Here is a 27,486-nt window from a genome sequence, read left to right as displayed (position 1 = left end):
GTGAGAGTCCAGTCCATAGTGGGTCTAACATAATAGTGAGAGTCCAGTCCATAGTGGATCTAACATAATAGTGTCAGAGTCCAGTCCATAGTGGATCTAACATAATAGTGAGAGTCCAGTCCATAGTGGATCTAACATAATAGTGTGAGAGTCCAGTCCAAAGTGGATCTAACATAATAGTGAGAGTCTAGTCCATAGTGGATCCAACATATTAGTGTGAGAGTCCAGTCCTCAGTGGATCTAACATAACAATGTGAGAGAGTCCAGTTCATAGTGTATCTAACATAATAATGGGAGTCCAGTCCATAGTGGGGCCAGCAGGAGACCATCCCAAGCGGAGACAGGTCAGCAGCGCAGAGATGTCCCCAACCGATGCACAGGCGAGCGAGTGGTCCACCCCGGGTCCCGACTCTGGACAGCCAGCACTTCATCCGTGCCCCCCCCCAACCGAGGGAGAGTGGGGCAGAGCATAAAAGAAACGGCAGATCACCTGGTCTAAAAAAGAGGTCTATTTAATGGCTAGAGTATACAAATAAGTTTTAAGATGGGACTGAGGTAGAATCTTTAACTGTTACCGGGAGGGCATTCCAGAGTACTGGAGCCCCAATGGAAAACGCTCTATAGCCAGCAGACTTTTTTGGGCTCTGAGAATCACTAATAAGCCAGAGTTCTTTGGACGCAGATTTCTTGCTGGGACATATGCTACAATACAATCAGCAAGATAGGATGGAGCTTGACTGTGTATTATTTTATACGTAAGGAGTAAAACCTTGAAGTCCATGACCATGACTCCTGTTTTGTTTGAAATTCCATTTTACTGCCCTGTTATAAACACCGTTTGGGAACAATTAAGGTATGTAAATAAACATTTATGTGTAAATAACTCATTTCGCAACGTATATACCCACGTCTGATATATAGAACTTTTTTTATTTATTTAGTGGATGCGGCATATATATTGGTGTGCTTTATAGTACAGAAAATAGGGTAAAATAATGCTTAATATAAGCAAACTATCACAGAAGGTGAGGAAACGCTCATATGCATCATCAATTACGGACTATAAACCGATACTTTTTTCCTACGCTGTGAGCCCTGTGGCTTATGAAATGGAGTGGATAATTTATGGATTTTTCTTCACTGACGGCTTTAATAAAGAATCTTTAAAAAATAAAATAAAATAAAATACACTAATTAGGTGTGCTATTGTTTGTGCTATAGCGCCATATTTTTGCTAACTGCAGGTGCTGCAATGCTCTTGAACTCTCCTGAAGGAATCAAACAAGTACTATCTATCTATCTATCTATCTATCTATCTATTTATCTATCTATCTATCTATCTATCTATCTATCTATCCATCCATCCATCCATCCATCCATCCATCCATCCATCCATCCATCCATCCATCTATCTATCTATCTATCTATCTATCTATCTATCTATCTATCTATCTATCTATCTATCTATCAACCATGAGAATCAAGTGTCTTTTAACTTTCCGTAACGGGTCTACCCCTACAGATTGTTAATTCATCGCTCCAGTTTTACTAATAACTAAAACAATTCTTACATAATAAACCGTCACATGTGTGATGTCTGTATGAGTGTCTACTACCTAATATGCTAACAGGTTTAAAACTGTCTGTGTTACAATTATTAATTTACAATAGCATTCTTTTTGTTTTGCTTCACTTTCACGAATTCCTCAGTAAATTCCCCAAAACTTGCACAGCTAGTGGGTCCATGACCATGGCTTCTGTTCTGTTTGTTTGGCCGTTTTACTGCCCTGTTACAGACACTGTTTGGAAACAATTAAGGTATGTAAATAAACATTTCTGTGTAGATAACTCATTTGACAACCTAGATCATTAGGTTGTGAGTTGAGGGTTAAATCACAAAAAAATGATTCCCGGGCGCAACCACCGCTGCTGCTCACTGCTCCCCTCACCTCCCAAGAGGTGATCAAGAGTGATGGGTCAGATGCAAAGAATAATTTTGCCACACCTCGTGTGTGTGTGTGTGTGTGTGTGTGTGTGTGACAATCATTGATACTTTAACTTGGACTTAATATATCTGCAACCGATATTCCGGTGCGGCTTGTACAAACCCCGTTTCCATATGAGTTGGGAAATTGTGTTAGATGTAAATATTAACGGAATACAATGATTTGCAAATTCTTTTCAACCCCTATTAAGTTGAATGCACTACAAAGACAAGATATTTGATGTTCAAACTCATATGGAAACTGTGTTTGTATATGGAAAAATATGTTTTTTACCTCAAATTTCATGGGTGTGGCTTGTATACCGGTGCATCAATAGTCCGGATAATACGGTAAGCTACTCGTGCAAGGTTCGTACGTACTAGACCTTCAAAAGTATCCTCCAAAAGGATGCTAGTATCGTAAGGAGGAGGAGGAGCACTGCAGCTCCTTTGTCTTACCTGGACGGACGTGCCTGCAGGTCCCACACAAAAGGCTCTGAGGAAACTGTCAAGTCGATACTACCCTCATCGGGCTCATCTCGGATGACGACGAGTCCGCCTACAGGAGAGAGGTAGACCGGCTGGCGTCCTGGTGCATTCTCAACAACCTGGAGCTGAACGCCCAGAAGACATTTGAGATGATCCTGTACCATCCCCCCCTCACCTTCATTGACTCTCCCAAACCCGTCTCCATTGTGGACTCCATCCGTTTCCTTGACACATTCACCAAGGACCTCAAGTGAGAGCCGACCATCCACTCCCTCGTCAAGAAGGCCCAGCAGAGGATCTACTTCCTGCGGCAGCTGGAGAAACTGAAGGTGCCGACCGAGATGCTGGTGCAGTTGTACTCAGCCATCATCGAGTCCATCCGCACCTCCTCGGTGCCACAGTCTGGGAAAAGCATGGACTGCAGCGCATGGTACGTGCCGGTGAGAAGGTGATTGGCTGTAAGCTCCCATCCCTCCAGGACCTGTTCTCCTCCAGGACCAGTGTGGGTCAGATCACAGCTGACTCTTCTCACCCTGGACACAAACTATTCTACCCTCTCCCCTCAGGCAGGAGACTAAAGTCCATCCAGACCCACACCGCCTGCCACCTGAACAGTTTTTTCCCCTTGGCGTTCAGGCGCATGAACAATAACAAGATCTGATAGCTCAGTTACATCTCATGTTATTTTATTCTGTGTTATATGTGTTTTATGTTGCACCATTGCGCCAAGTAAAATTCCTACTTTGTGAACCCGTTCTCAAGCAATGGCAAAAAAAAGACTCTTCTCATTCTGATTCTGATTCTGAACAAAACGTGGGTGGCACCGCCAAGGCCAACCAGAGCGCAGTCGCCCACACTCAGGCTTCCCCTTAGCGTTGTTTCTTCAGATCGACCAAACTGTGACAAAACCCCCGTCCAATCAAAAACCGCACCACCACCACCGCTAGCGACACACCCTCTCCTCCCTCCCACCGTTAATTACTGAGCCGCCAGGGAGAAATGATAATTCATGCGTTTCAAAAGCTCACCAGATAATCGCTGGCGTTGAAAGCGCCTCCGGTCCGTGTGGCGAGCGAGAAACGGGGACGAGCGCTGATTCGGGGGGTCTAGCACTCTTCAGATTGAAGAGGCGATTGAAAATTGCTTGCACCTTAAAAGGACACGTGTTGAATGATAAATAGCTGGCTGCTACAGAACGCTGAGATGGGGAGAGTGCCCGTCACACCAAACTGGTGAAAAATGTTAAATAAAACACCCTCACCATTTATTTGTTATTTTACCAATGGTCTGCCATCAGGGCCAGCAAGAACGTCTATGCTGGCCTAATATACCCAGGAATCCATCCATCTTTCCATCCATTTTCTTCCGCTTATCCGAGGTTGGGTCGCGGGGGCAGCAGCCTAAGCAGAGAAGCCCAAACTTCCCTCTCCCAAGCCACTTCGTCCAACTCCTCCCGGGGGATCCCGGGGTGTTGCAAGGCCAGCCAGGAGACATAGTCTACCCAATGTGTCCTGGGTCTTCCCTGTGCCCTCCTACCAGTCAGACGTGCCCAAAACACATCCCTAGGGAGGCGTTCGGGTGGCATCCTGACCAGTTGCCCGAACCACCACATCCGGCTCCTGTCAATGTGGAGGAGCAGCGAGTTCCTCCCGGATGGCAGAGCTTCTCACCCTATCTCTAAGGGAGAGCCCCGTCACTCGGTGGAGGAAACTCATTTGAGCCGCTTGTACCCGAGATCTTGTCCTTTTGGTCATAACCCAAAGCTCATGATCATAGGTGAGGATGGGAACGTAGATCGGCCCGTAAATTGAGGTCTTTCTTCACCACAACTGATCGATACAACGTCCGCATTACTGAAGACGCCGCACCGATCTGCCTGTCGATCTCACGATCCACTCTTCCCTCACTCGAGAATTGAGAACCTATACCCAGAAATCATCCTCATAATTAAAGATAAAAGTATTTTTTATTTACTTTCCCTAAATATCTAAAAGTATTCATATTCTACCATGCTGTACCAAATCTGCCCGGGGCCTTCAGAATCAACAATGTCTCTGCGCTCTAAGTCAGTAGTTCTCAAATGGGGGTACGCGTACCCCTGGGGGTACTTGAAGGTATGCCAAGGGGTACGTGAGATTTTTTAAAAATATTCTAAAAATAGCAACAATTCAAAAATCCTTCATACATATATTTATTGAATAATACTTCAATTAAATATGATTGTAAGTACATAAACTTTGAAAAGAAATGCGACAATGCAATATTCAGTGTTGACAGCTAGATTTTTTGTGGACATGTTCCATAAATATGGATGTTAAAGATTTATTTTTTTGTGAAGAAATGTTTAGAGTTTAAGTTGATGAATCCAGATGGATCTCTATTGCAATCCCAAAAGAGGGCACTTTAAGTTGATGATTACTTCTATGTGTAGAAATCTTTATTTATAATTTAATCACTTGTTTATTTTTCAACAACTTTATTAGTTATTTTTAAACCTTTTCTTCCAAATATTTCAAGAAAGAACACTGAAAATTAGCAATATTTTGCTCTGTTATACAATTTAATAAATCAGAAACTGATGACATAGTGCTGTATTTTACTTCTTTATCTCTTTTTGTCAACCAAAAATGCTTTGCTCTGATTAGGAGGTACTTGAATTAAAAAAAATTTTCACAGGCGGTACATCACTGAAAAAAGGTTGAGAACCACTGCTCTAAGTAAACAGGCACGTACAGTTGATAGACAATTGCCATAGCCAATCAGATCACAAGTTGTTGTCAGTAAGACCTTCTAGCTGGCCTCACCTTTAAGGTGACATCCACGCCTCCTGTGATTGGCTACTCACCGGGACTGTTAACGAATTAATTTGAGAATACATACAGTCGATAGACGGTTGCGATAGCCAATCAGGTCACAAGATGTTGACAGTATCAACCAATCAATCAATCAGTGTTTTCTTATATAGGCCTAAATCACGAGTGTCTCAAAGGGCTGCACAAGCCATAACGACATCCTCGGCTCAGATCCCACATCAGGACAAGGAAAAACTAAACCCAATGGGATGACAATCAGAAACCTCGGAGGGGACCGCAGATGTAGTGGATCTAGCATAATATTGTAAGAGTCCAGTAAATAGTAGATCTAACATAATAGTGTGAGTCTAGTCCATAGTGGATCTAACATAATAGTTAGAGTCCAGTCGATACTGGATTTAAAATAATGGTATGGGAGTCCAGTCGAGAGTGGATTTAACATAATGGTGTGAGAGTCCAGTCCATAGTAGATCGAACCTAATAGTGAGAGTCTAGTCCATAGTAAATCAAACCTAATAGTGAGAGTCCAGTCCATAGTGGATCGAACGTAATAGTGAGAGTCCAGTCCGTAGGATAGGATAGGATAGGATAGGATAGGTCTTCATTGTCGTTGCACAAGTACAACGAAACTTTGTTTTCAGCACAAACCTGTTCAAGATTAGACAAACAAACAGTGTACAGGGTTACAGATCAAAACGCTGATGGGTCGCCATAAGGCGCCCGGTAAAAGATGGGAAAAAGGTAAATGCTGGGGAAGGATGGTTAACAAAATAAAATCTAGACTGGGCTCCTAAGGGGGCCCAGTCTGGAGTGTGAAAACCCCTCCAAAGCAAAGCACATATACATATTACAACATACATATTACAACATACATCTCGAGATATCTGGCAACAGAGGGAAGGTAGTTCAAGGTCATGGTGGTAGGCCGCAGCTCTCAGGCGCTGACCATCCATTCATCACCCCTATGGGATTTGCGTCGAGGCCGTTGGGTTGGGGGGGTTGGGTGTGTATGTGTGGCTTATATTTTTGTGGATGTGTGTGTGTGTAAGCCCCTAGTGTGTCTCTGTTCCGCGGCCTTGATGTCTTGCAGTCGCTAGTCCAAAGTCAACAACAACAGGTGTGTGTCCACAAGAGACAAGAAGGGAGTTTGTTGTGTCTTCACCACATCGTCCTTCGGGAGAGTCTCGAAGCCAGGGAAACAATCCAAGTTAGAATGTTTTGTATGCGGATGAAAATAAAATTTGCTTTTCACTCTAAATTGTCTATGACTGGTCCTCAAAACTGCGGGATAGACAGTCCGATATGATCCACAGTTCTTCCCGCATCCTCCAATCATTTGTGGCAGCTTTGGGGTACTTTGAAGACTGCCAGCTACTTCCAATTTGTCGACAAACCAGAGCAACGCTTACTCCAATCAACAGATGTCCTGTTGTCATAATTCCAAATAGGTGGATATCTTCACGTCCTCGACAGAAAAGGGTCGCCAGAAACGCGTCACTCCTTCTTTTCCCTAGAGTCCGTCGTGTGTCTAGCAACAACCGCTTCGTCACGACAGCAGGTTCCCCCAAACCCAAGATCTTGTCAATTTTGTTGTGGCCAGTTAAATAGTTCCAATGTTTAGATTTGGAGAGCAGTGCAAAAAGAGGCAACAAGAAAGTTAAGACAAGACAAAGAAGCAAGCAGGAGAGATAAAGGAGAGGAAAGGGGAGCGTCCACCCTCGATGAGTGCCAGGGAGAAAAAAAATAGTGGATCTAACATAATAGTGTGAGAGTCCAGTCCATAGGGGATCTAACATAATAATGTGAGAGTCTAGTCCGTAGCGAATCTAACATATACTGTAAGAGAGTCTAGTCCATAGTGGATCTAACATAGTAATGTGATAGTCCAGTCCGTAGTGGATCTAACATAATAGTGAGCGTCCAGTCCATAGTGGATCTAAAATAATAGTGTGAGACTCCAATCCATAGTGAATCTAACATATACTGTAAGAGAGTCCAGTTCATAGAGGATCTAACATAATAGTGTGAGAGTTCAGTCCATAATGGATCTAACATAATCGTGAGAGTCCAGTCCATAGTGGATCCAACATAATAGTGTGCGAGTCCAGCCCATAGTGGATCTAACATAATAGTGTGAGTCCAGTCTATAGTGGATCTAGCATAATAGCGTGAGAGTCCAGTCCATAATGGATCTAACATAATAGTGTGAGAGTCCAATCCATAGTGGATCTAACATAACATTATGAGAGTCCAGTCCATAGTGGATCTAACATAATAGTGAGAGTCCAGTCCATAGTGGATCTAATATAATAGTGTGAGAGTCCTGTCCATAGTGGAACTGGCAGCCACGCTTCCGTCAGTCTACCCCAGGGCAGCTGTTACTACTGATGTAGCTTACCACCACCAGGTGTGAATGAATGATGAGTCCCACTTCTCTGTGAGGTCTTTGAGTGTTTAGAAAAGCGCGATATAAATGTAAGTTATTACTTACCGTACAATGCTTGCTCTCACTGGGTTGCCGACTGATGAGATGTTTACACAGTATTTTCCCACTTACATGAAGAATTGCTTGGATTTTCACGTCCCAGCCATTTAAAATGAAATACAGTTGAGTACCAGTTGAATCATGAAATACGATATTACCCGAGCAAAACCAAAACATATTTATCAGGTAGAGTCCTGATACCAATGTCCTTGACTCAGACTCACACAAAGAAGTTGTAGACCTCCATGTTTTAACCAGTTCCATCTGTTTTGTCGTGTAGAATGAAGTCCGGAGCACAATAGTTCTATATGTCTGGGAACGCCACCAACAAATAATCCTTGATATCACTCCACATATCTGCTTTTGATAAAAGTATAAAGATTTATACCATTGCATATTTGAATTTTTATGCTGGTATCTGCTTTTTGCAGGAAGATATAAACCCTTTTTGTACTTTTGTACACACACTGCTTTCTGTAAAACAGCCATCTTGGCTCGGCCGACCCACACCACTGATTTTAACTTTCAGGATCAGAATTAAAATGTTTTTATTGCCATTGTTGGATAACGGGTTAACAAACTAAGAATTGTTCTTGGTACAATCATGCAAGGTTTCTCATTGTCCCATTGGGTTGTGGTTCCCCTTGCCCTGATGTAAGATCTGTGCCGAGGATGTCGCTGTGGCTTGTGCAGCCCTTTGATACTCTCGTGATTTAGGGCTATATAAGGAAACATTGATTGATGGATGGATTGAACATAAAACACATATCCATCCATCCATCTTTCCATCTTCTTCTGCTTATCCAAGGTTGGGTCGCGGGAGCAGCCACTTGGTCCAGGTTCTGCCAGGGGATCCCAAGGCGTTCCCAGGCTAGCCGGGATAAATAGTCTTCCCAACGTGTCCTAGATCTTCCCCGTGGCCTCCTACTGGTCGGATGTGCCCGAAACACCTCACTAGGGAGGCGTTTGGGAGGCATCCTGACCAGATGCCCAAACAACCTCATCTGGCTCCTCTCCATATGGAGGAGCAGCGGCTTTACTTTGAGTTCCTCCCGGATGACATAGCTTCGCACCCTATCCCTAAGTGAGAAACCCCCCACCCGGCGGAGGAAACTCATTTGGGCCGCTTGTACCCGTGATCTTGTATTTTCAGTCATAACACAAAGCTAATGACCATAGGTGAGGATGGGAACGTAGATGGACGGGTAAATTGAGAGCTTTGCCTACCGGCTCAGCTCCCTCTTCACCACAACGGATCGATACAGCGTCCGCATTACTGAAGATGCAGCACCGATCCGCCTGTCAACCTCACCATCCACTCTTCCCTCACTCGTGATCAATACTCCGAGGTACTTGAACTCCTCCACTTGGGGCAGCGTCTCCTCCCCAACCCGGAGATGGAACTCCACACTTTTCCGGTCGAGAACCATGGACTTGGGTGCTGATTCCCGTCCCAGTCGCTTCACACTCAGCTGCGAACCGATCCAGTGAGAGCTGAAGATCTTGGCCAGGTACCGCAGACCTGTTTAATACAGCTTATGAAGAATTCTTAAACACATTTAAAATACTATATGATGGAAATTGTCCAGTAGTAAATTATAAAAGGAAGTCAAACTACGGCGAGTTTAAACCGTGGGTGACTAAAGGACTCCAAAATGCCTGTAAAAAAATAATATTTTATATAAGGAATTTATAAAAAATAGAACTTTAGTAAATGAAAATAAATATAAAAAATATAAAAATAAACTAATCAATATAATCAGAATGTGTAAAAAAGATTATTATATACATAAACTGGAATATAACAAGAATAATATAAGAGGTGTATGGAAAATATTAAATGGTATTATTAGAAATAAAAATGATGATAATCAATACCCACCATACTTTATGGAAAATAACAACATGATTAAGGATAAGGAGGTGATAGTAAATACATTTAATGATTATTTTATAAATATTGGACCGAAACTAGCAGAAGAGATAAAGGTAGAAGGGACAAAAATAGATGCAGCAGATTATATCAACCCAAACCCTAAAACAATGTTTTTAAAACCAGTAGTAGAAAGAGAAATCAGGGACATAGTCAAAAGTTTTAAGAACAAAACAAGCAAAGATGTGGATGATATAGACATGCAAACTTTAAAGTATGTGATGGATGGAATTAGTGCTCCATTAGCGTATCTATTTAACCTTTCATTTGAAATGGGAGTATTTCCTCAACTAATGAAAATTGCAAAAGTTGTTCCTATTCACAAAGCGGGAGACGGACACTTATTCACAAACTACAGACCAATCTCAATATTACCACAGTTCTCCAAAATATTAGAAAAAATATTTATAAATAGATTCGATGGCTTTGTAGAAAAAAAGGAATTATTAACAGATAGGCAGTATGGATTCAGGAATAATCGATCAACAGCACAAGCATTAACAGATTTAATTGAAGAAATAACTGATAGTATTGATAAAAATAAATATACAATAGGAGTATTCTCAGATCTTAAGAAGGCTTTTGATACAGTAGACCATAGTATTCTTATTAGAAAAATGGAAAAATATGGTTTTAGTGGTATTGTTCTGGAATGGATAAAAAGTTATTTATCTGATAGAAAGCAGTTTGTACAGATATCACAAAAAAAATCATGTTGGTTAAATATTAAATGTGGGGTACCACAGGGGTCAGTCTTAGGGCCCAAGATGTTCATCATGTATATAAATGATATTTGTAAAATAACTGAAAACCTTAAATATGTGTTATTTGCGGATGATACCAATGTACTCTGTTCTCATGTGGACTTGCAGCAGCTCCTGAGGACCGTCACCATGGAGATTTGTAAACTAAAAAAATGGTTTGATGCTAATAAATTATCATTAAACCTAAATAAAACTAACTTTATGTTATTTGGAAATAAGAGAAATGATATAGATGTAAAATTATATATAGACAATGTTAGTATAGAAAGAGTAAACAAAATCAAATTTTTGGGTGTGATCTTGGACCACAGGATCTGCTGGAAGTCACACATTACATACATCAAAGGGAAGTTGGCGAGAAGTATTGCTGTCCTGGGTAAAACAAGGCACATTCTTAATCAAAAAACATTACAGACTCTTTATTGTACACTTGTTTTACCATATTTTAGTTACTGTCTAGAAGTTTGGGGAAATACATACAGGACGAACATCCAACCACTATTCATAATGCAAAAAAGGGCCATCAGACTGATACATAACACACGACCCCGAGAACACACTAATGGATTATTTATAAACACATTTGATTTAAAACTACCAGATCTCATCCAACTCAAGACTGCCCAAATGATTTATAAAGCAAGTAAAGATTCACTTCCAACAGGGTTACAGAGAAGATTTTTACAGAGAGAAGGGAATTATAATTTACGAGGAGAACTACTTTTTAAGATCCAATATTGTAGAACAACGCAGAAACGAATGAGTATAACAATAGCAGGGGTTAAAATATGGAACTGTTTAAAGGATGAAATAAAACACAGCACCAACATAAACCAGTTTAAAAAGCTTTTTAAATCATTTATCATTAGTAAATATAAGAAAGAAGAGCAAACATTGTTTTAGAAAGACAATAATATATAATATGTATATAAATACAATGTATGATTTCATAATTATACATATAGGTTATATTAAAATGTATATATTACCTCTTTATATGGAATTTAAATACATTGTGTATATATAATATATATATATATATATATATATATATATATATATATATATATATATATATATATATATATATATATATATATATATATAAGTGTACAAATGTATATGTTTGATTTAAATGTTAAACTGTGTATATGAGACGTGTGCTACATATATGTTGCTTATATATTGTTTAAAAAAAAAGTAATATAAGTGAAGCATGTTTTAGATTTTATATATTTTGAACCTTGTTCTTGTGATGGGGTAAGTTTATATAAGCGTTGCTTCAACCTACACCCTTTCGGCTCAATCATTGCTCAAATGAGTGTTTTGGTTTTTTTTCTCTTTTTTTGTTGTTGTTCTTTGTTCTATGTGAAGATTGCCGAAATAAATAAATAAATAAATAATGACGCTCGCTTGTAATAAAACAATGTTTGGTTCAGCAAAGCGTCTCCGACATCTCCTTTGATCCAGCCGCACTGCCGTGTTGCCCTCCTGCCTGGGAGAGGGCGACAAGACCAGAAATACACTTCAGTGTTCTGTCTTTCAAAAAGATTGTGAATGTGGAGATCTTTCATCTCCAAGTTCTTCAGACCACCAAGGACGGACATGACAGGCTTGACGGTTTTTAAAGATTGGGTTTATTTTGCAATAAACTTATCGCTCTGCTTTTCAGCAATCGCCTCTTGTGACTGCTGTCTCACTCTGCGGGTAGCTTTTCAGCCATCCACTCTCGTGTCCGTCTCCGTTTCCGTCTCCTGCTCGTGCTCGGGTTTTGTCTTCACCATCGACCACTCCAACTTCTCCAACCTTTTCCTTTCTGGCTGCTGCTCTTTTATAGAGTGACAGGTGATCAGATAAACGTGCCCAAGCGGGCCATCTACGCACCTGTCGCCGATCTCTCAGCAGGACCCGGCACACCCCGTCTCACTGCAGGTCCGCAGGTCCGCAGGCCACGCCCCCTCACAGTGACTAATAAGCAATATTCCCCAATAAGGGCAGTTCCTTTTTAACCCTATTTCATGTAGTCATATCCAGTAATATGTTAGCTGCAGCTCGTAATTATTTGACTGCGAACCCGAGTGTGGGCGGCGGGGCGAACAAAGTCTTGGAGACCACCAGCTCCGATCAATTAATAACAATCGCAAGAAGCTTTGCCAGAGCCGGGATTAATAAAGTCCTATCGCAACTTATTCCACTGAGCCCGTGAGTGGATTATCTCTGCTCTGCCCATGTACGTCCGCCTAATTCCTCTCCCTTGGCCTCTGTCGGCACGAGGCAAGTTTCCATGCCTGCCGTGATTACTGCTACAAATGCCATGGCTGCGGCATTTGTGGAGTCGATGGAAAATGACAGGCGGCGTTTGTAGAAGATAATAGCATAAATATGTTGTTTACACACTCCCTTGGCCAAGAAATCCACGTCGTTCTGCTGGGGATAGAAGACAAAGTTTTCTGTGAAGCTGATAAGATTTCCCCAAGGAGAAGACCTCGCGCTCTGGATATTGGAATGGATTCCCTCGGAGCCGGCGACCGGCATAGTTAGAAGCTAATTGCGGGAGGGAGACCTTCGGAAAAGTAATCTTCTCACCATGCTTCTCGCCGCACTGGAAGAAAGGTTGCGATCGTTCCGAGTGGTTTGCTCGGAACCGCAGACAAATTAGAGAATATGCACGTGTTTTTTTTTGGTAGCAAGTTCAAAGATTGTAGTTTAGGTGGAAACACTCCATTATTGATAAGGTTTTTTAAGTCTTAACATTTTGAGCCTGTCTCCGAGCAGACCAAAGGCGAATGTCAACGTTGCCGTTATCTCCTTTATCGACCCGTCTCTGTCGCCATCTGATGGATTTAAGACGTATCTGTTGTTTTTGATGATGTTTTAAACAAGGAAGTCAGGACTAGTGTGGCGATAAAGGTTAATAAATAGCTCTCTGATTAGGTGAGCGTGCCAACCACTAACCAGAGGCAGGGCAACCCAATGTATCCCCATGGAAACTAAAACAACCCCGGAGGTGCACAAACAGGAGCTAAGGGAGTCTAAAACTAACAGAATATAACAAAACATGATCCGGGCCGCGGATCATGACAGAAACAAAACATTTTTTTTCGAATTAAATGGCAGCAACACATTGCAAAAAAGGCATCTTTACCAGTGTGTTACATGGCCTTTCCTTTTAACAACACTCAGTAAAGGTTTGGGAACTGAGGAGACACATATGAGGAGACACATTTTAGAAGTGGAATTCTTTCCCATTCTTTTTTGATGTACAGCTTAAGTTGTTTAACAGTCTCTCTTCTCATATTTTAGATTTCATAGTGCACCACACATTTTCAATGTCTGGACTACAGGCAGGCCAGTCTAGTACCCGCACTCTTTTACTATGAAGCCACACTGTTGTAATACATGTCCTGAAATCGTTTAAATAAGCAGGGGCGTCCATGACGGCGTTGCTTGGATGGCAACATATGTTACTGCCAAAAGCTGTATGTACCTTTCAGCATTAATGGTGCCTTCACAGATGTGTAAGTTACCCATGTCCATACCATCACAGATGCTGGCTCTTCAACTTTGCGCTTATAACAGTCCGGATGGTTCTTTTCCTCTTTGGTCCGGAGGACAAGACATCAACAGTTTCCAAGAACAATTTGAAATGTGGACTCATCAGACCACAGAACACTTTTCCACTTTGAATCAGTCCATCTTGGATGAGATCGGGCCCAGCAAAGCCGACGGTGTTTCTGGGTGTTGTTGATAAATGGATTTGGCTTTGCATAGTATTGATTGATTGATTGATACTTTTATTAGTAGATTGCACAGTTCAGTACATATTCCGTACAATTGACCACTAAATGGTAACACCCGAATAAGTTTTTCAACTTGTTTAAGTCGGGGTCCATGTTAATCAATTCATGGTATCTAGTAGAATTTTAACTTGCACTTACAGATGTAGCGACCAACTGTAGTTACCGACAGTGGTTTTCTGAAGTGTTTCTCAGCCCATGTGGTGATATCCTTTACATACTGATGTGGCTTTTTGATGCAGTACCACCTGAGGGATCAAAGGTCCGTAATATCATGGCTTACGTGCAACGATTTCTCCAGATTCTCTGAACCTTTTGATGATATTACGGACCGTAGATTGTGAAATTCTTTGCAATAGCTGGTTGAGAAATGTTGTTCGAAATGTTGTTCTTAGACAATTTGCTCTAGCATTTGTTGACAAAGTGGTGACCCTTGTCTCGTCTTTGTTTGTGAACAACTGAGCATTTCATGGAAGCTGCTTTTATACCCAATCATGGCACCTATACCTGTTCCCAATTAGCCTGTTCACCTGTGGGATGTTCCAAATAAGTCTTTGACGAACATTCCTCACATTTCTCAGTATTGTTTGCCACTTGTTCCAGCTTTTTTAGAAACATGTTGCAGGTATCAAATTCCAAATGAGCTAATATTTGCAAAAAATAACAATGTTTTCTAGTTCACACATTAAATATCTTGTCTTTGCGGTCTATTCAATTGAATATAAGTTGAAAAGGATTTGCAAATCATTGTATTCTGTTTTTATTTATCATTTACACAATGTGACAAATTCACTGCTTTTCAGGTTGGTGTATATATATATATATATATATATATATATATATATATATATATATATATATATATGTGTGTGTGTGTGCATGGCGGGTCGTGTGCCATAGTTTGAGAACCCCTTCATTAAAGCGTCCCCCTGCATTAAAGCGTCCCATTCTGATATATTGCGTGTTTTTTGTGTGTGTTGTTACAGATCAGGAGCGTATCAGCAAGGATTCAAACTACGAGCAAGAGGGCAAAGTGCAGTTTGTCATCGACGCCGTCTACGCCATGGCTCACGCGCTGCACAACATGCACCAGGAGCTCTGCCCGGGCAAGGTGGGCCTGTGCGGCAAGATGGACCCCATCAACGGCACGCACCTGCTCAAGCACATCCGCCGCCTCAACTTTAAAGGTTAGTCGCAATTGACCCTCTCAACAATTTAATCTGAAAGTGATCTTCTTCAAACTCTCAGACTAAGGTCCTGATCTACTAAAAATGTGTGTGTATTAAAACACTTGCAAACCGGATGGTGTGCTGATTCTTGCAATGGCCACAATACTGAAAATATAATCATTGAGCGTGTTTTTGCGTTTAAGCCTGTCGGGAAAGTCGTACGAGCTTGCACAGTTAGGCACAAACAGCTGAGTGAAAGGAGGCGATGGCATTGCAGAAACAGACTATGGAAGGAGAATTAGAATTACATATTTGAGACATATTGTTTATTCAGCAATACCATTTTATAATTTTATCGCTGCTAGATGACTTAAAGGGGAACTGCAGTTTTAGGGAGGAATTTTACAGATCATTCAAAGATAATTATGTAAGAAAAATACCGCATATGTTTATATTTTTTATGCATTTTAAATATGAAATTAATGCAAAAGTCCGCTTACAATGTTAGTTGATCTATTTTGCCTATAAAGCCCTTAAAAAAACATCCCAACACCTCCATTAAGGTTTAATATACATGATGTATATAGAAAACATTCATAATAACATGTAATATATAAATGATGTAAGTATATATGTAATGTAGTAACATTCATAATTACATGTAATATATACATGATGTAAGTGTATATGTAATGTAGTAACATTCTTAATAACATGTAACATATACATGATGTAATGTAGTAACATTCATAATAACATGCAATATGTACATGATGTAATGTAGTAAAATTCATAATAACATGTAATATATACATGATGTAAGTATATCTGTAATGTAGTAACATGCATAAGCCATCCATCCATCCATCCATCCATTTTCTACCGCATGTCCCGTTCGGGGTCGCGGGGGGTCGCTGGAGCCTAGCTCAGCTGGCTTCTGGCGCCACCTCATCGCAGGTAACATTCCTAATAACATGTAATATATACATGATGTAAGTATATATGTAATATAGTAACATTCATAATAACATGTAATATGTACATGATCTAAGTTTATATGTAGTATCTAGTAACATTCATGTAACGTGTAATATATACATGATGTACCTATCTATGTAGTATCTAGTAACATTTATAATAACATGCAATATATACATGATGTTTGTATTTATGTAATGTATTAACATTCATAATAAAGTGTAATATTTACATGTATGTATGTATATTTGTATACATGTGTACATATATAATGTGTATGTATATATATATATATATATATATATATATATATATATATATATATATATATATATATATATGTATATATATATATATTTAAATAAATAATAAATAAATAAATGGGTTGTACTTGTATTGTAACGATCTGTCACTTACTTTCTGATAGTTTTTCGTGTTTTGTACTTTGTTTCCTGTTCAGTGCTCTTATTTTGTCATACTTCCTGTTTACTCCGCTGAGCACTGTTTTTGTCACACTCGCCGTTGATTGGCAGCGGTCCTCAGCTGCGGTCAATCAACATAGGTCTATTTATGTTTCACTCGAGCACTCCTCAGTGCTCGAAGTTAAAACCATGTTGGGAACATCTCCATGCAAGACTGCTTTCTGTTTATATCTTTTACTTTGATGAAATTAAAATCATCTTACCGGCTTTCTGCTCTCCTGGATTTTTGCATACTTGAGGTCACACAACTGCAGCCATGCGACATCCCAACAGTAACTTCGAGCCAGAAAATTGTGACCTCGCGAGAATCCCTGTCGGCAATCCTCAGCCGACGTTCTGGACCGCACAATTCCTGGAGGACTTGAAGGCCAGGTTTGTGCGGTCCCAGCCTACAGACGCGGACCCTCTCCCCGCGGCAACGCCACCGGCTTCGGCTCTCCGACCGGCGCGTCCCCCGCCGCCATCTTTCCTCTCGGCTCAACGACTGGCTACGGCTCTCCGACCAGCACGTCCGCCACTTCCTGCATGCCTCGCGGCTCCCGCGGCAACGCTACCGGCTACGGCTCTCCGACCGGCGCGTCCTCCGCCGCCATCCTTCCTCTCGGCAACGCTGCCGGCTACGGCTCACCGACCGGCGCGCCCGCCTCCTCCTTCACGTCTCGCGGCTCCTGCGGCTCCGTCGCCGACTGCGGCTCTCCGACCGGCACGTCCGCCGCCGCCATCCTTCCCGTCGTCTGCTGAGCTGCTTCTCCCTGCTCCTACGCAGCTTCCAGCGGCTGCTCCCCGGCTGCTCTTTTTGCCAGCTCCCGCTCTCTTTTTTGGTCCGCCGAGAGCTCCAGTGGAGCCCACAGTGAGGTCGCTTTTGTCCTCCTGCTGGGACTTGGCACGGGACGTGTCTTCGTCCCTCCTCCTGGTCCCCTCCCGCCCGTCCCTGGTTTTCGCACCGGGGGACTCCGACGAGCAGGCACGTTTTCCCGCATGTGTGAACGGTGTCTGGCAGCCACCTAGTGGAGGGGGGCCCACTATACACTGCGGTGCAGCCAGGCACACAACGCCGGCTCCACGCCGAGCCCCAACGCCGGCTCCACGCCGAGCCCCAACGCCGGCTCCACGCCGAGCCCCAACGCCGGCTCCACGCCGAGCCCCAACGCCGGCTCCACGCCGAGCCCCAACGCCGGCTCCACGCCGAGCCCCAACGCCGCCAAGAGCAGCACCACGCCGGGCTTCGTCACCGCCGGCATCCGCTATTCCTCGGCCAGCATTTGCTGCTCCTCGCCCGGCGTCATCTGCCGCTTTCACGCCGCCGATGACATCTGCAACAATCACGCCTCCGATGACGTCTGCCGCTTTCACGCCGCCGATGACGTCTGCCGCTTTCACGCCGCCGATGACGTCTGCCGCTTTCACGCCGCCGATGACGTCTGCCGCTTTCACGCCGCCGATGACGTCTGCCGCTTTCACGCCGCCGATGACGTCTGCCGCTTTCACGCCGCCGATGACGTCTGCCGCTTTCACGCCGCCGATGACGTCTGCCGCTTTCACGCCGCCGATGACGTCTGCCGCTTTCACGCCGCCGATGACGTCTGCCGCTTCCACGCCGCCGATGACGTCTGCCGCTTCCACGCCGTCGATGACGTCTGCCGCTTCCACGCCGTTGATGACGTCTGCCGCTTCCACGCCGGCACCAACATCGGCTCCTCAGCCGCCTCCTGCAGAGGTATCTGTTTTGGCTGCAGCCCCCGCCGCTTTGTCTGCTGTCTCCGGGCCTGCTTCAGCGCGCCCGCCTCCACGTCAGCCGCGGATGTGGCCGTGCCCTGGGCGTCCTCCTCGCGGGATGCACTCGTCTCTTTTTCGGCCAATGATGTGGCTGTTCCGTGGCCGCCCGCCCCGCCAGTTCCAGCGGCGCTCTACGCGCCGTCGCCACCTGACTTTCCCTCGCTGGCTGCGGGGACACGAGGTTTGGCGACCTTCCACCAAATCCTCCTTCCATCCTCCCTTACTTTGTGGACATTTTTTTCCATTTTTCTTTTCCAGGGAACATCTGGTATCTGTTCCTTGAGGGGGAGGTCCTGTAACGATCTGTCACTTACTTTCTGATAGTTTTTCGTGTTTTGTACTTTGTTTCCTGTTCAGTGCTCTTATTTTGTCATACTTCCTGTTTACTCCGCTGAGCACTGTTTTTGTCACACTCGCCGTTGATTGGCAGCGGTCCTCAGCTGCGGTCAATCAACATAGGTCTATTTATGTTTCACTCGAGCACTCCTCAGTGCTCGAAGTTAAAACCATGTTGGGAACATCTCCATGCAAGACTGCTTTCTGTTTATATCTTTTACTTTGATGAAATTAAAATCATCTTACCGGCTTTCTGCTCTCCTGGATTTTTGCATACTTGAGGTCACACAACTGCAGCCATGCGACATCCCAACATGTATAGCGCTTTCCACCTTCAAGGTACTCAAAGCGCTTTGACACTACTTCCACATTTACCCATTCACACACACATTCACACACTGATGGAGGGAGCTGCCATGCAAGGCGCTAACCAGCACCCATCAGGAGCAAGGGTGAAGTGTCTTGCTCAGGACAAAACAGACGTGACGGGGTTGGTACTAGGTGGGGATTGAATATATATATATATATATATATATATATATATATATATATATATATATATATATATATATATATATATATATATATATATATATGTATATACTAGGGGTGTGGGAAAAAATCGATTCGAATTTGAATCGCGATTCTTTAAAAAATCGATTTTTGAATTTATTTTTATTTTTTTTAATCAATCCAACAAAACAATACACAGCAATACCATAGCAATGCAATCCAATTCCAAAACCAAACCTGACCCAGCAACACTCAGAACTGCAATAAACAGAGCAATTGAGGAGACACAAACATGACACAGAACAAACCAAAAGTAGTGAATCAAATGATCAAGAACAGTATCAATATATTTATAATTTTAGCATAGCAGTGATTAAAAATCCCTCATTGACATTATCATTAGACATTTATAAAAATAATAAAAGAGAACAATAGTGTCACAGTGGCTTACACTTGCATCACATCTCATAAGCTTGACAACACACTGTGTCCAATATTTTCACAAAGATGAAATAAGTCATATTTTTGGTTTGTTTAATAGTTAAAACAAATTTAAATGATTGCAATCAGTTGATAAAACATTGTCCTTTACAATAATAAAAGCTTTTTTAAAAAAATCTACTACTTTGCTAGCATGTCAGCAGACTGGGGTAGATCCTGCTGAAATCTTATGTATTGAATGAATAGAGAATTGTTTTGAATCGGAATCATATCGTTTTTGAATCGAGAATTGCGTTGAATCGAAAAAATTGATTTATAATCGAATCGTGACCCTAAGAATCGATACTGATTGCCCAAATACACATATATATATATATATATATATATATATATATACCCATTCACACACACATTCACACACTATATATATATATATATAATAATATATATATATATATAAATATATATATATATGTGTGTGTGTGTATATATGTATATATACACATATGTATGTGTGTGTATATGTATATATATACATATATATATATATATATATATATATATATATATATATATACATATATATATATATATATATATATATATATATATATATATATATATATATATATATATATATATATATATATATATATATATATACATATATAAGGGACGGCGTGGCGCAGTGGGAGAGTGGCCGTGCGCAACCCGAGGGTCACTGGTTCAAATCCCACCTAGAAACAACCTCGTCACGTCCGTTGTGTCGTGAGCAAGACACTTCACCCTTGCTCCTGATGGGTGCTGGTTGGCGCCTTGCATGGCAGCTCCCTCCATCAGTGTGTGAATGTGTGTGTGAATGGGTAAATGTGGAACTAGTGTCAAAGCGCTTTGAGTACCTTGAAGGTAGAAAAGCGCTATACAAGTACAACCCATTTATCATTTATATATATATATATATATATATATATATATATATATATATATATATATATATATATATATATATATATATATATATGTGTATGTATGTATGTATGTATATATTCGGTCAGAAAAAAAACAAAAAACACAGAGGCTATTTCATCCCCACCAGCCTGTTTCGCAGGTTTCTCTGCTCTTCAGTGGATTTTTTTTAAAATCCCCTGAAGAGCAGAGAGAAGAGCAGATATCCCTTCAATAATTCTGATTTAAAACAGATGAGTTTGATCACATTAGATCAGTATCTAATTAAAATAACGTCATTGTTGTTGCCACGTGTTTATCAGGGGACAACAATAACATGTCAGTGGTATTGTTACGCCCGTTCGGCATTGTGATGCCGGGTTCGATTCCCTCGAGGATGCGTCAAAAAGTGAACACAGCAAAGGTAAGATATTAACAATTTATTTAACGAAAAGGATCTATGAAACAAAACACTGGTGCTAATGAAAGGCAAACCCAAAACGTTAGCATAAAAGCTAGGATATACAAGAATGAGAACTAAACTGGCAAGTAGGTACATAAAAGAGTAAAACAAAACATACAGCATTAGAGCTGGACTAAACAAATGGCTTAGCGTGAAAAGCTAACGAGAATATACATACAATGACAGAGTGCAGGCGTAACTCGTTGCGTGAAAGAAAATTATGAACCCAGGCTGAACAAACAAAAGAGGACGGCTTACAAAGTGACGGTGATTATCTGTAGCAGGTGTGCGGGGCTGTGAGCAGCAGGTGAACTGATGAGTAACCATGGCAATGACTAAACAGGAAGTATGAGGGTAGAACGACGGAGTGATAAAAATGCAACAAACCATAATATGGGAAGATCGGAGTACGTATCTTAATAGGTATTATAATTCAGGACAAGTACTTTTCTTCACCTTCTTTTCTCAGCTTTACACCTTCCACAAATCTTCCACTGATCGTCTCCAAACTTCTCTGTCACTTTAGTTTCATTGTGTCGGATTATCGCTTACGAGGACCTCAGGACATTTTGTGACATTCAGTATTTTTATGTTCCTTTCCATTGGGCCAAGTTAAATGAGCAGAGGTAAAGCTTGCAAGAGACATTTTAGAATTGTCATCTATGTCCCTTTAGTTGGTCTAGCATTGCAAAGCTGCACAAGAACCTGACACATTTTCTTCCTAATAACCATTCGAACACAATCAAAAATGCCATTTTTGAGGACTTGTTTTTATCATAACATAAAGTAATGCTTTTAATTTCTTCAATTTTAGATATAATGTTTGATTCCTGGCTTTTAAAATGTACTTTGATACACAGAATGTCTTCATAACAATTTGTAATATGTACAATATTACACACTGCAAGTATATTTATATAATGTAGTAACAGACACCTTCATAACAATATGTAATATATTTAAAATACACACTGCAAGTATATAAAATTTAATAACAGACACTTTAATAACAATATGTAATATGCATATTACTCATCAGACCACAGAACACTTTTCCACTTTGCATCAGTCCATCCTAGGTGAGCTCCGGCCAAGCGAAGCCGGCGGCGTTTCTGGGTATCGTTGATAAATGGCGTTGGCTTTGCACAGTAGAGTTTTAACTTGCACACACAGATGTAGCGACAAACTGTAGTTACTGACAGTAGTTTTCTGAAGTGTTCATGAGCCCATGTGGTGATATTCTTTACACACCGATGTCACTTTTTGATGCAGTACCGCCTGAGGGAACGAAGGTCTGTTATATCATCGCTTACGTGCAGTGATTTCTCCAGATTCTCCGAACCTTTTGATGGTATTACGGACCATAGATGGTGAAATTCCTAAATTTCTTGCAATAGCCCCTTGAGAAATGTTGTTTTTAAACTGTTTGAAAATTTGCTCACGCATTTGTTCACAAAGTGGTGACCGTTTCCCAATCCTTGTTTGTGAATGACTGAGCATTTCACGGAAGCTGCTTTTATACCCAATCATGGGACCCACCTTCTCCCAATTAGCCTGCACACCTGTGGGTTGTTCCAAATAAGTGTTTGATGAGAATTCCTTAACTTTAACAATATTTATTGCCACCTTTCCCAACTTCTTTGTCACGTGTTGCTGGCATCAAATTCTAAAGTTAATGATTATTTGCAAAAAAGAAAATGTTTATCAGTTTGAACATCAAATATGTTGTGTTTGTAGCATATTCAACTGAACATGGGTTGAAAATGATTTACAAATCATTGTATTCAGTTTATATTTACATCCAACACAATTTCCCAACTCATATGGAAACGGGGTTTATATATATATATATATATATATATATATATATATATATATATATATATATATATATATATATATATATATATATATATATATATATATATATATATATATATATATACATATATATATATATATATATATATATATATATATATATATATATACATATATATATATATATATATATATATATATATATATATATATATATATATATATATATATATATATATATATATATATATATATATTTATACATATATATATGGTAAATGGATTGTACTTGTATAGTGCTTTTCTACCCCTTTTTAAGGAGCCCAAAGCGCTTTGACAGTATTTCCACATTCGCCCATTCACACACACATTCACACACTGATGGCGGGAGCTGCCATGCAAGCCGCTCACCAGGGCCCATCAGGAGCAAGGGTGAAGTGTCTTGCCTAAGGACACAATGGACGTGACTAGGATGGTAGAAGGTGGGGATTGAACCAATAACCCTCAGATTGCTGGCATAGCCACTCTACCAACTTCGCCACACCGTCCCCCATATATATATATAATGTAGTAACTTACATCTTCATAAAAATATGTAATGTGTACAATATACATACTGCAATATACATACTGTATGTATATATATATATATATATATATATATATATATATATATATATATATACATATGTATATACATATATATATATATATATATATATATATATATATATATATATATATATATGTATATACATATATGTATATGTATATATATCAAATGTAGTAACAGACACCTTAATAACAATATGTAACATGTACAATATACACACTGCAAGTACATATATAATGTAGTAACAGACACCTTCATAACAATATGTAATATGTCAAGTATTTACCCTATATTGGTCATGGCAATAATTGCCGGACCTAATACCTCCACGTTTCCATAGCAACACACTTCCAACTTCTGCCAACAAATGTGTGTTCCTTCTTCCAGGAACAAACGCGAGTGTGTTTCCTAATCATGGCAGAATTGGTAATAAACAACAAAGACAACACTTTTTGGACCAATGTGGATTCACAACTTTATTATTTACTCTTTTGATGTCCTCTCGGACCACGGTGACTAAATACCACCTCCCGAAGACCCGCACTCTTTATAACTCTAGCCTTGGAGCCGGTCAGTCTGGCCAGTCAATCTTTCCTTGACATTATTCCTCTGATCAGTTTTAGTCGGGTGACCACTGACCCCTATCCTCTACTCCTATCTTTGGGGGTTTCCTATCAGATGTTCTCTCTCGGTCGTCCTCAGACGAGCTTCTATCGGAGTCTCCATTCATTCCGATTCTCCATACACCCGGCCAGCTCCGTAGAGCTTTTAGCTCCCGCATCTTTATTCAGGATGTCCATGTACGTTAGTGCCGGACGTCCTTGCGATTGATGACCGTGTGTTGGTTCCCATAGGACTAGCCAGCTGGCCGGGAGCTCCCGATGTCTGTGGCAGTGGCCGGCCAGCATCTAGCTGTTACATTCTTGCTGAGCCTCGGCAGTTGCCCGTACAGGTCCTTGTTGGTGATGCGGATGTTCTGTTCCACATTCAGGACAGATTGTATCATTCTGGTGTAGCACCCATCTAGGGATTTCTGCAGGGTGGGTGTCACGGTCCAGCTTTTGCAGCTATACAGGAGGACAGACTCCCTAGTGGCGTTGAATAGACTCAGCTTTATTCGTCGGGGGAAATTCAAGCACCACACTCTTGACATACCGTTAATGCCCTCCACGCTAGTGCCTTCCTGACCTTAAGGTCTTGTTCTGTGGAATTCATCCAGGAACCCAAGTGCTTGAAGTGATTGACCTCTCGCAGAGCGTTGCCATCTGATGTCGTTATTGGCAGGTGGTCGATGTGGAGGTTCTAGGGGATTACCTCAGTCTTCTTTGCGTTCAGTCTGAGGCCAACCCTGGCACATTCCACATCCACTATGTTCAGGAGTTCCCGTGCCTGCAGGCCGATGTCATTTGCGTAGTCTAGGTCTGCCAGGGCTACAGCAGGGGTTCTTCTAAACTTCTCGGTGTAATTGTGAAGCCAAGCTCCTGCTCCCGCCCATCGATGGCTTTCCTGAGCGCCTAGTACAGAGCTATGATAAAGAGGAAGGGGGCGAGAGTGTCTCACTACCTGCACTCCTGCCAGGATTTAAAACTCCTTGCTAGGGTTACCACCTTGGCACTTGTGCCCTTGTAGATGTTGCTAATATTTTTTTATTATCTCTCTTAAAATCCAACTGCTGCTGTCCTTTAAGTTCCCCAATGTCCCAGGGACAATGGCCACCACTCTCTGGAGCGATTGTGATGGACATGTGACCTTATAATAATCCTCCAAAGGATTCTGTGACACATGTGAGTTAACAGTGTTATAAGAAAATGCTACATGGTATAATTCACCTCACTAGCCACCAAGAATGAGCCTATTTTTACAAGTTACAATGCAAAAAAAAACAACAACAAAAAAACTTTTGTCTTCTTGTCTCTCATGATTGTCAACGATAGGCAACTTTGCAAAAAAGGTGCACGGACGTGTTTGAGTGACGATATCTCGTGTTGACAACTAACGTAAAAAAGCTAGCTGTATCGTCCAGTCTGTCGACAAAAGACACAACATTTAAGCAAGGTGTGTTTTGACGTGTGTTTGCCCTTGGTCACCAATTCTGTTCATAACTTTTATGGACAAAATTTTTAGGCTCAGTCAGGGCGTTTAGGGTATCTGGTTTGGTGGCTGCAGGATTAGGTCTCTGCTTTTTGCAGATGATGTGGTCCTGATGGCTTCATCCGGCCAGGATCTTCAGCTCTCACTGGATCGGTTCGCAGCCGAGTGTGAAGCGACTGGGATGGGAATCAACACCTCCAAGTCCGAGTCCATAGTCCTTGCCCGGAAAAAGGTGGCGTGCCATCTCCGGGTTGGGAAGGAGATCTTTCCCCGATTGGAGGAGTTCAAGAACCTTGGAGTCTTGTTCACAAGTGAGGGAAGAGTGGATGGTGAAGTCGACAGGTGGATCGGTTCAGCATTTTCAGTAATGCTGATGCTGTATCGATCTGTTGTGGTGAAGAAGGAGCTGAGCCGGAAGGCAAAGCTCTCAATTTACCGGTCCATCTACGTTGCCATCCTCACCCATTGTAATGAGCTTTGGGTTATGACCGAAAGGACAAGATCACGGGTATAAGTGGCCGAAATTAGTTTCCTCCGCCAGGTCTCGGGTCTCTCCCTTAGAGATAGGGTGAGAATCTCTGTTATCTGGGAGGAGCTCAAAGTAAAGCCGCTGCTCCTCCACATGGAGAGGAGCCAGATGAGGTGGTTTGGGCATCTGGTCATGATGCCACCCGAACGCCTCCCTAAGTAGGTGTTTCGGGCACGTCCGACCGGTATGAGGCCAAGGGGAAGACCCAGGACACGGTGGGTAGACTATGTCTCCTGGCTGGCCTGGGAACCCCTTGGGATCCCTTGGGAGGAGCTGGACGAAGTGGCTGGTGAGAGGAAAGTCTGGACTTCCCTACTTAGGCTGCTGCCCCCGCAACCCGACCTTAGATAAGCGGAATAAGATGGATGGATGGGTGGATGGATGGATGGATGGAAATACCAAACTCATTAGTGTTTGCCACCATGTCTTATTCTGAAAGACCCTTCACTGACTCCCCTTGCTTGTGTTTTGCATTTCCTCCAAGAAGCGATCTGTCAGATTGACATTTCTGACGCATGTATTCATTATTCTTTTATTCACACACAAAAACCGCTGATCCGCGGTTCCTCCCGGAAAAGAAAAAAGGGGAAAAAATGGCAGCAGGGGGAGGGGAAGCAATTTAAGACAATTATTTTCCTTCACAGGGACCGGAGTGTAGTGTTTGTACGGATAAATTATTCATTTGAAGTCGCTCTGCGTGAGATATTTTGGTTCTAATGTGTACTTGTTGCTTTGGCAGAATGTCAATTAAATGTTTAATGCATAAGCCAGAAGGAATATTTTGCTAATTATTTTTACTTTTACGGTGAAAGACTGGTTATACGTGCGTCTTATCTTCCCACAAACGCTAGAATGTTGAATTATCTCAGCTAACATTAAAAATGTTTATACATTTTATTATTCCGTATCTTTAACTACTCGAAAGTGACAAGTACTTACCCAAAATGATTTGTACCCTAAAAATGTTCTGAAGTTGACTTCAGCGTTTAAAAAGCGATCATTTCCATGTTTAATGGTTTGCATGAAGTAACAGAGGATTTTAAACTCTTTTAAAGTATCTTGTT

General features: G+C 41.5%; 1 protein-coding gene across 2 annotated transcripts in view; it reads left to right on the top strand.

Moving 5' to 3' along the window:
* LOC133541835 (metabotropic glutamate receptor 4-like) overlaps positions 1 to 27,486 on the top strand; it is a 501,243-nt gene that overhangs the window by 397,320 nt on the left and 76,437 nt on the right. For both annotated transcript variants that reach the window (XM_061885477.1, XM_061885475.1), the window contains exon 7: positions 15,252 to 15,452. In XM_061885477.1, coding sequence (XP_061741461.1) covers positions 15,252 to 15,452 — 201 coding nt within the window. The remainder of the gene's footprint in view (positions 1 to 15,251; positions 15,453 to 27,486) is intronic.

This window comes from Nerophis ophidion, linkage group LG02, assembly GCF_033978795.1.
Source record: "Nerophis ophidion isolate RoL-2023_Sa linkage group LG02, RoL_Noph_v1.0, whole genome shotgun sequence".
Taxonomy (NCBI): domain Eukaryota; kingdom Metazoa; phylum Chordata; class Actinopteri; order Syngnathiformes; family Syngnathidae; genus Nerophis; species Nerophis ophidion.
This window is presented reverse-complemented; position numbering and strand designations above follow the sequence as displayed.